Source organism: Haliotis rubra, unplaced genomic scaffold (assembly GCF_003918875.1).
Source record: "Haliotis rubra isolate DU_JTF1 unplaced genomic scaffold, ASM391887v1 Scf127, whole genome shotgun sequence".
Taxonomy (NCBI): Eukaryota; Metazoa; Mollusca; class Gastropoda; order Lepetellida; family Haliotidae; genus Haliotis; species Haliotis rubra.
Window position 1 is genome coordinate 1,290,066 of NW_025765192.1, and position 14,152 is coordinate 1,304,217.

Sequence of the window (14,152 nt, forward strand, 5' to 3'; positions counted from 1 at the left end):
CATGTAATCCTATCCCCATTGTGTTGATCACTGGATTGTCTGGTTCAGAATCAAATACTTACAGACCGGCACCATAAAGCTGGAAAATAGCTCTGTGCAGCGTTAAACAACAAACAAACAAACAGTTGGGTTTATACGTTCGCTTGCAGATGTTTCCGACAGTGAGTCATTGAATGCACACAAGTAGGTAACCCTTCACTTTAACCACCCGTATCTGTCGTAAAATAGACCCCCGAGCCAAAGAAACGTTCCGTGGTTTAAAAAGGCTGCAGATCTGATGTCCAAACATAAATATGATAAACGTCACCTCAGAAACACATCATTTTAGTCATCTTCAAACAATGGATCAAACATTCTTCTGCGCGGCATTGTAGACAATGCTCCTGTACTCAAGAACATATAAACAAGGGATAGAGCCACTTGCTATTTGCATATACGACTCAAAGCACTATCAGGAGCCGTTGATCGTGGTTTCGAATCTGTCATCACAAGAATATTATGCTTTGTTATGATTTCATCCGCTCTCGTGAGTGAGTTTTGACATCTTTGACATGCCTCACTTTGTACTCTCCTCCACACAATGGTACAGTAATTTCTCTCATACTGTTCGAAACGTAGTTAATATACATTTAATGGTTATTGCTTTTCAGATTCGTGTTGTACAAGGACAGGAGCCCGAGCACTTCTTGCGTCTGTTTAATGGGAAGATGATCATATTCCTCGTAAGTATCTGGATGTATGGAGATGTCATTCTAACGTCATCATTCCAAAGTTGAAAAATGCTGTTGGTGTGCACTAAACTATAAACAGATAAACTAAATAAGCAAGACAACGACATTAGAATCTATGTCGAAACGTCGCCTATACAGATTACGAAGTTGTATACATATGTATCCATAAAAAATTGTCCTCATTCTTCATCTTCCGAATTTCAAGAATGCCAATCAAAGAAGTCAGTTTTCCGATATTTTAATCAAATTCAAATCTCAAAAATGAGTATATTTACATATTTAGAGGATAAGGGTGGATGAGGATTTTATTGCCCACAGATCGGCATTTTTATAAACGAATTGAAATTTAAGAAATCATTCGAAGCGTGATAAGATATGTTCATATTGATGAGATAACTTTATTCATTCATACACTTGCCCCAGTCATAGTGAGTGAGTGAGTGAGTGTAGTTTTACGTCGCACTCAGCAATATTCCAGCTATATGGCGGCGGTCTGTAAGTAATCGAGTCTGGAACAGACAATCCAGTGATCAACATCATGAGCATCGATCTACGCAATTGTGATATGATGACATGTGTCAACCAAGTCAGCGAGCCTGATCACCTGATCCCGTTAGTCGCCTCTTACGACAAGCACGGGTTACTGAAGATCAATTGTAACCCGGATCTTCACGGGTGGCCCCCAACAGTTACAACAACTTCACATATGGTGTTATAAGAAGTGTTTGAGATGAGATAACCACTGTTGGAGATGTAATGGTGCACTGTGTTGAAGCTGCAGCAAGCCTGTTGTTGGAGCTGTTGGGTTCGTAGCCATCTCAGGCACACACAACATGAATCAGCTGTGTACGTGTTGATCTGAAGGCGATGTTTGTGTACAGGGTGGCATTAACAACGAAGTGCAAGAAGGCCCAGCCAAGGTGTATCACATTCGAGGAACTAACGAGTTCAACACACGAGCTATTCAGGTAACACCCAAAGACTTCTCATATAGAGTAACACTGGCGATATGTGCCACTCCTCCTCGTATTGATAGATAGGTGTATCTCCTCCTCGTATTGAAAACCACTGAGGATAGGTGTCTTTCTTCCTCGTATTGAAAACCACTGAGGATAGGTGTCTTTCTTCCTCGTATTGAATACCACTGGCGATAGGTGTCTTTCTTCCTCGTATTGAAAACCACTGACGATAGGTGTCTTTCTTCCTCGTATTGAAAACCACTGACGATAGGTGTCTTTCTTCCTCGTATTGAAAACCACTGAGGATAGGTGTCTTTCTTCCTCGTATTGAATACCACTGAGGATAGGTGTCTTTCTTCCTCGTATTGAATACCACTGAGGATAGGTGTCTTTCTTCCTCGTATTGAATACCACTGAGGATAGGTGTCTTTCTTCCTCGTATTGAATACCACTGACGATAGGTGTCTTTCTTCCTCGTATTGAAACCACTGACGATAGGTGTCTCTCTTCCTCGTATTGAATACCACTGGCGATAGGTGTCTTTCTTCCTCGTATTGAAAACCACAGACGATAGGTGTCTAATGAATACCACTGGCCATAGGCTCCTCCTCCTCGTGTTGAAAACCACTGACGATAGGCTCCTCCTCCTCGTATTGATGAATAGGTGTCTTTCTTCCTGTGAATACCACTGAGGATAGGTGTCTTTCTTCCTCGTATTGAAAACCACTGAGGATAGGTGTCTTTCTTCCTCGTATTGAAAACCACTGAGGATAGGTGTCTTTCTTCCCTCGTTGATTGAGATAGGTGTCTTTCTTCCACTGAATACCACTGACGATAGGTGTCTTTCTTCCTCGTATTGAATACCACTGAGGATAGGTGTCTTTCTTCCTCGTATTGAATACCACTGACGATAGGTGTCTTTCTATCCTCGTATTGAATACCACTGAGGATAGGTGTCTTTCTTCCTCGTATTGAATACCACTGACGATAGGTGTCTTTCTTCCTCGTATTGAAAACCACTGACGATAGGTGTCTCTCTTCCTCGTATTGAATACCACTGGCGATAGGTGTCTTTCTTCCTCGTATTGAAAACCACAGACGATAGGTGTCTCTCTTCCTCGTAATGAATACCACTGGCCATAGGCTCCACTCCTCCTCGTATTGAAAACCACTGACGATAGGCGCCACTCCTCCTCGTATTGATAGATAGGTGTCTTTCTTCCTCGTATTGAATACCACTGAGGATAGCTGTCTTTCTTCTTCCTCGTATTGAATACCACTGGCGATAGGTGTTTTCTTCCTCGTATTGAAACCACTGAGGATAGGTGTCTTTCTTCCTCGTATTGAATACCAGTGATAGGTGCCTTTCTTCCTCGTATTGAAAACCACTGACGATAGGCGCCACTTCTTCTCGTATTGAAAACCACTGACGATAGGTGTCTTTCTTCCTCGTATTGAAAACCACTGACGATATGCGCCCTCTCCTCCTCGTATTGAATACCACTGGCGATAGGTGTCTTTTTCTTCCTCGTATTGAAAACCACTGACGATAGGTGTCTCTCTTCCTCGTAATGAATACCACTGGCCATAGGCTCCATATTGAAACCACTGGCGATAGATGTCTTTCTTCCTCGTATTGAAAACCACTGACGATAGGTGTCTCTCTTCCTCGTAATGAATACCACTGGCCATAGGCTCCACTCCTCCTCGTATTGAAAACCACTGACGATAGGCGCCACTCCTCCTCGTATTGATAGATAGGTGTCTTTTCTCCTCCTCGTATTGAATACCACTGAGGATAGGTGTCTTTCTTCCTCGTATTGAATACCACTGGCGATAGGTGTCTTCCCTCGTATTGAAAACCACAGATAGGTGTCTCTCTTCCTCGTAATGAATACCACTGGCCATAGGCTCCACCTCCTCGTATTGAAAACCACTGACGATGAGCGCCACTTCTCCTCGTATTGATAGATAGGTGTCTTTCGAATACCACTGAGGGATTGTCTTTCTTCCTCGTATTGAAAACCACTGGAGGATAGGTGTCTTTCTTCCTCGTATTGAATACCACTGGCGATAGGTGTCTTTCTTCCTCGTATTGAAAACCACTGAGGATAGGTGTCTCTCTTCCTCGTAATGAATACCACTGGCCATAGGCTCCACTCCTCCTCGTATTGAAAACCACTGACGATAGGCGCCACTCCTCCTCGTATTGATAGATAGGTGTCTTTCTTCCTCGTATTGAATACCACTGAGGATAGGTGTCTTTCTTCCTCGTATTGAATACCACTGGCGATAGGTGTGTTTCTTCCTCGTATTGAAAACCACTGAGGATAGGTGTCTTTCTTCCTCGTATTGAATACCAGTGGCGATAGGTGCCTTTCTTCCTCGTATTGAAAACCACTGACGATAGGCGCCACTCCTCCTCGTATTGAAAACCACTGACGATAGGTGTCTTTCTTCCTCGTATTGAAAACCACTGACGATATGCGCCCCTCCTCCTCGTATTGAATACCACTGGCGATAGGTGTCTTTCTTCCTCGTATTGAAAACCACTGACGATAGGTGTCTCTCTTCCTCGTAATGAATACCACTGGCCATAGGCTCCACTCCTCCTCGTATTGAAAACCACTGGCGATAGGTGTCTTTCTTCCTCGTATTGAAAACCACTGACGATAGGTGTCTCTCTTCCTCGTAATGAATACCACTGGCCATAGGCTCCACTCCTCCTCGTATTGAAAACCACTGACGATATGCGCCCCTCCTCCTCGTATTGAATACCACTGGCGATAGGTGTCTTTCTTCCTCGTATTGAAAACCACTGACGATAGGTGTCTCTCTTCCTCGTAATGAATACCACTGGCCATAGGCTCCACTCCTCCTCGTATTGAAAACCACTGGCGATAGATGTCTTTCTTCCTCGTATTGAAAACCACTGACGATAGGTGTCTCTCTTCCTCGTAATGAATACCACTGGCCATAGGCTCCACTCCTCCTCGTATTGAAAACCACTTACGATAGGCGCCGCTCCTCCTCGTATTGATAGATAGGTGTCTTTCTTCCTCGTATTGAATACCACTGAGGATAGGTGTCTTTCTTCCTCGTATTGAATACCACTGGCGATAGGTGTGTTTCTTCCTCGTATTGAAAACCACAGACGATAGGTGTCTCTCTTCCTCGTAATGAATACCACTGGCCATAGGCTCCACTCCTCCTCGTATTGAAAACCACTGACGATAGGCGCTACTCCTCCTCGTATTGATAGATAGGTGTCTTTCTTCCTCTTATTGAATACCACTGAGGATAGGTGTCTTTCTTCCTCGTATTGAAAACCACTGAGGATAGGTGTCTTTCTTCCTCGTATTGAATACCACTGGCGATAGGTGTCTTTCTTCCTCGTATTGAAAACCACTGAGGATAGGTGTCTCTCTTCCTCGTAATGAATACCACTGGCCATAGGCTCCACTCCTCCTCGTATTGAAAACCACTGACGATAGGCGCCACTCCTCCTCGTATTGATAGATAGGTGTCTTTCTTCCTCGTATTGAATACCACTGAGGATAGGTGTCTTTCTTCCTCGTATTGAATACCACTGGCGATAGGTGTGTTTCTTCCTCGTATTGAAAACCACTGAGGATAGGTGTCTTTCTTCCTCGTATTGAATACCAGTGGCGATAGGTGCCTTTCTTCCTCGTATTGAAAACCACTGACGATAGGCGCCACCTCCTCGTATTGAAAACCACTGACGATAGGTGTTTCTTCCTCGTATTGAAAACCACTGACGATATGCGCCCCTCCTCCTCGTATTGAATACCACTGGCGATAGGTGTCTTTCTTCCTCGTATTGAAAACCACTGACGATAGGTGTCTCTCTTCCTCGTAATGAATACCACTGGCCATAGGCTCCACTCCTCCTCGTATTGAAAACCACTGGCGATAGGTGTCTTTCTTCCTCGTATTGAAAACCACTGACGATAGGTGTCTCTCTTCCTCGTAATGAATACCACTGGCCATAGGCTCCACTCCTCCTCGTATTGAAAACCACTTACGATAGGCGCCGCTCCTCCTCGTATTGATAGATAGGTGTCTTTCTTCCTCGTATTGAATACCACTGAGGATAGGTGTCTTTCTTCCTCGTATTGAATACCACTGGCGATAGGTGTGTTTCTTCCTCGTATTGAAAACCACTGAGGATAGGTGTCTTTCTTCCTCGTATTGAATACCAGTGGCGATAGGTGCTTTCTCTTCCTCGTATTGAAGACCACTGACGATAGGTGCCTCTCTTCCTCGTATTGAAAACCACTGACGATAGGTGTCTTTCTTCCTCGTATTGAAAACCACTGACGATATGCGCCCTCCTCCTCGTATTGAATACCACTGACGATAGGTGTCTTTCTTCCTCGTATTGAAACCACTGACGATAGGTGTCTCTTCCTCGTAATGAATACCACTGGCCATAGGCTCCACCTCCTCGTATTGAAAACCACTGGCGATAGGTGTCTTTCTTCCTCGTATTGAAAACCACTGACGATAGGTGTCTCTCTTCCTCGTAATGAATACCACTGGCCATAGGCTCCACTCCTCCTCGTATTGAAAACCACTTACGATAGGCGCCACTCCTCCTCGTATTGATAGATAGGTGTCTTTCTTCCTCGTATTGAATACCACTGAGGATAGGTGTCTTTCTTCCTCGTATTGAATACCACTGGCGATAGGTGTGTTTCTTCCTCGTATTGAAAACCACTGAAGATAGGTGTCTTTCTTCCTCGTATTGAATACCAGTGGCGATAGGTGCCTTTCTTCCTCGTATTGAAAACCACTGACGATAGGTGTCTCTCTTCCTCGTAATGAATACCACTGGCCATAGGCTCCACTCCTCCTCGTATTGAAAACCACTGACGATAGGTGTCTATCGTCCTCGTATTGAAAACCACTGACGATAGGTGTCTCTCGTCCTCGTATTGAAAACCACTGACGATAGGTGTCTCTCTTCCTCGTATAGAAAACCACTGGCGATAGGTGTCTTTCTTCCTCGTATTGAAAACCACTGACGATATGCGCCACTCCTCCTCGTATTGAAAACCACTGACGATAGGCGCCACTCCTCCTCGTATTGAAAACCACTGACGATAGGTGTCTCTCGTCCTCGTATTGAAAACCACTGACGATAGGTGTCTTTCTTCCTCGTATTGAAAACCACTGACGATATGCGCCCCTCCTCCTCGTATTGAAAACCACTGGCGATAGGTGTCTTTCTTCCTCGTATTGAAAACCACTGACGATAGGTGTCTCTCTTCCTCGTAATGAATACCACTGGCCATAGGCTCCACTCCTCGTATATTGAAAACCACTGACGATAGGCGCCCCTCCTCCTCGTATTGAATACCACTGACGATAGGTGTCTCTCGTCCTCGTATTGAAAACCACTGACGATAGGTGTCTCTCGTCCTCGTATTGAATACCACTGGCCATAGGCTCCACTCCTCCTCGTATTGAATACCACTGGCGATAGGTGTCTCTCGTCCTCGTATTGAATACCACTAAGGATAGGTGTCTCTCGTCCTCGTATTGAATACCACTGACGATAGTCTCCATTCCTCCTCGTATTGAATACCACTGACGATATGAGCCACCCCTCCTGATGTCGAATTCTACTGATGATAAGGTGATATTTTGAACTGTCATCAAATACCACTGAAGCTAAGATACCACTTTATCTTAATACTGAATGCAGATGCCGCTTTCTTCTTTTAATTATACCACTGAGAATAGGTGCTCCTTTCTCCTGAGTGAGTGAGTTGTGATTTACGTCGCTTTTGATAATGTTACATCAATATCACGGCGGGGGGACACCAGAAATGTGCTTCTCACATTGTACCCATGTGGGGGAATCGAACAAGGGTCTTCGGCGTGACGAGCGAACGCTTTAACCACTACCCCAACGCCCTGATAAACTTTGTAATTTTCTAAACGCACATACATGTATGACAGGTAAAGCCTTTAAGTCGTAAAGAGATTATATTTCTTGAAAGACACATATGCGCTTCTTTCTTTTCTTTACTATTTTTGTTTTGTTTTTTAGCGAAGTGGTATTTTTTCGCTCATGCTATTTTAACATGATTGTTCTGTAAGAACCTATAATTATTTAGTAATATATTTGGACAACTATTGTAGGTCCCAGCAAGAGCCGCCTCTTTGAACTCAAATGATGCGTTTGTGTTGGAGACTGAGCTACTTCTGTATCTCTGGATTGGAAAGGTCAGTATTTCGTGTGATTCGTGACGTCAGTACATACTGCACGCATCACACAGGGTCCTGGTAACAGTGTCTCGATCTGGAGTCGACCAGGCATAAGGTTGTGAAGGGGTCCCTGTTTCAACAACCCACACCAGTTAATAAGTGTGATGTTACATTTGCAACAAATCACAGTCTGTGACGGTCTCAGGGTAACGCCGCCATAAATACTTTCATTCATTTTACGACATAGCGTGACGCATGATGGTACATAAAAGTTGTTAACGGCCATGTTGTCGACACCCAGCACTAAACAGAATAGTGAAAGACACCTGAATACTGACTGAAGACAACTTTCTCGAAATCGACCTGATTATGTTATTAACGCTTAAGGGTCATTGGTGTTAACTTTTCGTATTCCCTGCCTTTAGATCTTTAAATGTTTTAGAACTAAAACTGTTTCATGCCTAATTTATATTCTGGACTGCATCCAAAGCATATGCCATATTCTGTGTTTACACTGGTGTCTCAAATTAGTTTTCAAAACCATTTAAAAAATGGAACAAAACTAGCTGTGCACTCAGTTCATGTGTTCCTGAATTGGCTGAGCAAATTGTCTGCTCCTATTCCGTAGTTTCTGCCCGGAGATATTTTTGATGTGTTCGTTCACCGGAAATGATAACTTGTGTGTCAAATTTAAGACGTGATGCGTAATAAGTTGCAGATGTTGGACTCGTTCTTGTATGTTAAGGAAACGACGTTATCCGAAAGACTCAAGCTGAACATACGCCATGTTTGTTGCAAAATATTTCAAATCATAGTAAAAACTTTTAAAACCTGTTCTGTTGCTGTCATTGCCTCGACACTTGTAGATATTGACCAGTTATAGATTTGTCTTCAAGACGACCATACTGAAAGGGAAGATGTGCTTCAGATGTCCACTGGGCACTAGGTTAGTCTGTCTCACGGTCACTGAACCATATTATTTTCCCTACAGCCTAGCCCTCCCTGCAATGCTAAAGCCCTAAATGAAGCAAGTCTAGATTTCGTCAGGTTCTGAATCTCTGGTCTCCATTCCCATTTTTAATTTAAATGGGTGTGTTTATTACAATCAAATTTATATATATTCAGAGACTAAGCGTTAGTCTAGGCTCTGGGGTACATTCACACCCCAATCACTCGATTGCTTGTCGCAAAAGTAGATAATATGGGTCAGGTGGACAGGGTTGATAGACGGCGTGCCAGAGTGTACCCTACCTGGCTTTTCCCGCAATAGCAGCAACTGATATTTCTGTAGCACAACCGGTAATTTGATATACCGCTGTATCGAACTTACGTTTGTCTCAAAACAAAAGCTTCCCTATTTAGTCATTTTGTGTGTGTCGAACCTCGCATAACTCGAAGTATTTTCGAACGTTCAACCTCGAGACAACAATTTTTGACTGCAGCGGGAACATCGCCGATTTTGGCAGCAGACAAGAAAATCTATATAATTATCAATGTCCGGAATGGTTTAATACTAAACAGGGCCAGTCTTTATTTACTATTATGTTAGTGTGGACTGTAGTCACCAGGTGTGGTGTTCCGTGTTTTCAATGTATCTTATATACTATTTTGTAATGAGTTGTTGGGATAAGGTTATCAATAAGCGAAGTGATATAAGATGTCGAGTGTAGCGGATGCCAATTTCCATTTATTCCAGGGAGCCAACGAGGAGGAGAGGACTGTTGCAAGACAACTCCTGGATTTTCTCTTCCCAAACAGGTAGCTAGGTGAACATTCCGTTCATGGACACATGTCCATCAATAGTGGTGCACCTCAAGAGCCGTGAGATCAACGAAACATTTATCACAGTCAACAGCTGTTATGCAAAGAACATTTACCACTGTCAACATCAGGTTTGCATGTAACATTTACCACTGGCAACACCAGGTTTGCATATAACATTTACCACTGGCAACATCAGGTTTGCATATAACATTTACCACTGTCAACATCAGGTTTGCATATAACATTTACCACTGGCAACACCAGGTTTGCATAGACATTTACCACTGTCAACATCAGGTTTGCATGTAACATTTACCACTGTCAACATCAGGTTTGCATGTAACATTTACCACTGGCAACACCAGGTTTGCATGTAACATTTACCACTTGCAACATCAGGTTTGCATGTAACATTTACCACTGGCAACATCAGGTTTGCATATAACATTTACCACTGTCAACATAACATTTACCACTGGCAACACCAGGTTTGCATAGCATTTACCACTAACAGGTTTGCATGTAACATTTACCACTGTCAACACCAGGTTTCCATGTAACATTTACCACTGTCGGGTTTGCATGTATCATTTACCACTGTCAACATCAGGTTTGCATGTAACGTTTACCACTGTCAACATCAGGTTTGCATGTAACATTTACCACTGTCAACATCAGGTTTGCATATAACATTTACCACTGTCAACATCAGGTTTGCATGTAACATTTACCACTGTCAACATCAGGTTTGCATATAACATTTACCACTGGCAACATCAGGTTTGCATGTAACATTTACCACTGTTAACATCAGGTTTGCATAGAACATTTACCACTGGCAACGTCAGGTTTGCATATTTTACCACTGGCAACATCAGGTTTGCATGTATCAATTACCACTGGCAACATCAGGTTTGCATGTAACATTTACCACTGGCAACATCAGGTTTGAATATAACATTTACCACTGTCAACATCAGGTTTGCATATAACATTTACCACTGTCAACATCAGGTTTGCATGTAACATTTACCACTGTCAACATCAGGTTTGCATATAACATTTACCACTGTCAACATCAGGTTTGCATATAACATTTACCACTGTCAACAGCAGGTTTGCATGTAACATTTACCACTGGCAACACCAGGTTTGCATGTAACATTTACCACTGGCAACATCAGGTTTGCATGTATCATTTACCACTGGCAACATCAGGTTTGCATATAACGTTTACCACTGTCAACATCAGGTTTGCATGTAACATTTACCACTGTCAACATCAGGTTTGCATATAACATTTACCACTGTCAACATCAGGTTTGCATGTAACATTTACCACTGTCAACATCAGGTTTGCATATAACATTTACCACTGGCAACATCAGGTTTGCATGTAACATTTACCACTGTTAACATCAGGTTTGCATAGAACATTTACCACTGGCAACGTCAGGTTTGCATGTATCATTTACCACTGGCAACATCAGGTTTGCATGTATCATTTACCACTGGCAACATCAGGTTTGCATGTAACATTTACCACTGGCAACATCAGGTTTGAATATAACATTTACCACTGGCAACATCAGGTTTGCATATAACATTTACCACTGGCAACATCAGGTTTGCATGTAACATTTACCACTGTCAACATCAGGTTTGCATATAACATTTACCACTGTCAACATCAGGTTTGCATATAACATTTACCACTGTCAACATCAGGTTTGCATATAACATTTACCACTGTCAACATCAGGTTTGCATGTAACATTTACCACTGGCAACATCAGGTTTGCATGTAACATTTACCACTGGCAACATCAGGTTTGCATAGAACATTTACCACTGGCAACGTCAGGTTTGCATGTATCATTTACCACTGGCAACACCAGGTTTGCATGTAACATTTACCACTGGCAACATCAGGTTTGAATATAACATTTACCACTGTCAACATCAGGTTTGCATATAACATTTACCACTGGCAACATCAGGTTTGCATGTAACATTTACCACTGGCAACATCAGGTTTGCATATAACATTTACCACTGTCAACATCAGGTTTGCATATAACATTTACCACTGTCAACATCAGGTTTGCATATAACATTTACCACTGTCAACATCAGGTTTGCATGTATCATTTACCACTGGCAACATCAGGTTTGCATGTAACATTTACCACTGGCAACATCAGGTTTGCATATAACATTTACCACTGTCAACATCAGGTTTGCATGTAACATTTACCACTGTCAACATCAGGTTTGCATATAACATTTACCACTGTCAACATCAGGTTTGCATGTAACATTTACCACTGGCAACATCAGGTTTGAATATAACATTTACCACTGTCAACATCAGGTTTGCATGTATCATTTACCACTGGCAACATCAGGTTTGCATGTAACATTTACCACTGGCAACATCAGGTTTGAATATAACATTTACCACTGGCAACATCAGGTTTGCATGTATCATTTACCACTGGCAACATCAGGTTTGCATGTAACATTTACCACTGTCAACACCAGGTTTGCATGTAACATTTACCACTGGCAACATCAGGTTTGCATGTAACATTTACCACTGTCAACACCAGGTTTGCATGTAACATTTACCACTGGCAACATCAGGTTTGCATGTAACATTTACCACTGGCAACATCAGGTTTGCATGTAACATTTACCACTGTCAACACCAGGTTTGCATGTAACATTTACCACTGGCAACATCAGGTTTGCATGTATCATTTACCACTGGCAACATCAGGTTTGCATGTAACATTTACCACTGGCAACATCAGGTTTTCATGTAACATTTACCACTGGCAACATCAGGTTTGCATGTAACATTTACCACTGTCAACATCAGGTTTGCATGTAACATTTACCACTGTCAACATCAGGTTTGCATGTAACATTTACCACTGTCAACATCAGGTTTGCATGTATCATTTACCACTGGCAACATCAGGTTTGCATGTAACATTTACCACTGGCAACATCAGGTTTGCATGTATCATTTACCACTGGCAACACCAGGTTTGCATGTAACATTTACCACTGTCAACATCAGGTTTGCATATAATATTTACCACTGTCAACATCAGGTTTGCATGTATCATTTACCACTGGCAACATCAGGTTTGCATGTAACATTTACCACTGTCAACATCAGGTTTGCATGTAACATTTACCACTGGCAACACCAGGTTTGCATGTAACATTTACCACCGGCAACACCAGGTTTGCATGTATCATTTACCACTGTCAACATCAGGTTTGCATGTATCATTTACCACTGTCAACATCAGGTTTGCATGTAACATTTACCACCAACAACTGTTACGTCAACGTAGACTGCATCAGGTAACGATGTAGTTTTGCTGCTGCTTCTCCGGCGGCTGTTGAATCTACATCCCTTCAAGGCCATTGCTGTCTTCGTGGCCGAAGATACTGTTATAGTGTTATACGTTCGAATCCCAGATTCGATCAGATTTCTTTCCTCAGGAACCCACACTAACACATCATGTCAACAGCACCCAAAGCAAACACTTAAGAAGGCTTCTGTGCCAAGAAATACAGGTTTGTTTGGAAGGCATTCAGTCAATTCATTGCAAGTTTTAGTCCATTTTAATGTATACTCCTATACTATATTATCACACCAGAAACATAAAAGTGCAGTCTCTTTACACAACTAAGAACTGTTCGTTTCTTTCTAACTAACATTGTGTGTCATATATCTCATTTGTGGTTTTGTATTCACCAAAAAAACTCCTGACCGAAATAAACGGCCAAGATACTATTTCAGTAAATTTATTGAAGTACTATCCATGTAATTGTCATTGTATCTCGCATCAGTAACAACTCCACCCAACACAGCTTACTCCAATTTGACACAGAACTGCGCTGAGCTATTGCAGCTGTGCTTCACTTTACGCCAGACTCGGTCTCACCTTTGTGTCTGTTATATCGTGATATAACTGTAGCTATAACTATTACACCTATCTTACTAACATATTCTAATGGTTAAAATGTTCGCTCATCACGCTGAACACCCTGGTTCGAATCCCAACTATCGATGTGGAATATGATAAGGCTGACAGTTTGTGGCGTAAAACACAGCTCACTCACGGTCTATATTCATACACACATTATACGTCAGTGAAAACCCCGTGATCAGTGACACAGCTACTACTATACTATCACACAGTCAGTGTCATGTTACGTATTCACAGTGTATACCGTAGTATAATTATTGGCATGACATATATCGGTTGAAATACGTTTGAAGTCATCAATGAAACACGTCAGATCCGGATATGGCGAATACAGATAAAGCGTATGACTGGCTAAAACGAAGTCAGTTCAAGTGGCAGTGGTTTCATCTGCAGGTATCGCATTCACAAAGCGATTGCAGTCATACAGTTAGGTTAGTATCCATACATG

At 42.3% G+C, this 14,152-nt stretch overlaps 1 protein-coding gene across 1 annotated transcript in view; it reads left to right on the forward strand.

The window, feature by feature from the left end:
- LOC124266662 (advillin-like) overlaps positions 1 to 14,152 on the forward strand; it is a 100,831-nt gene that overhangs the window by 60,461 nt on the left and 26,218 nt on the right. Inside the window, exons 17-20 of the mRNA XM_046701463.1 lie at positions 651 to 722; positions 1,613 to 1,699; positions 7,862 to 7,945; positions 9,624 to 9,685. Coding sequence (XP_046557419.1) covers positions 651 to 722; positions 1,613 to 1,699; positions 7,862 to 7,945; positions 9,624 to 9,685 — 305 coding nt within the window. The remainder of the gene's footprint in view (positions 1 to 650; positions 723 to 1,612; positions 1,700 to 7,861; positions 7,946 to 9,623; positions 9,686 to 14,152) is intronic.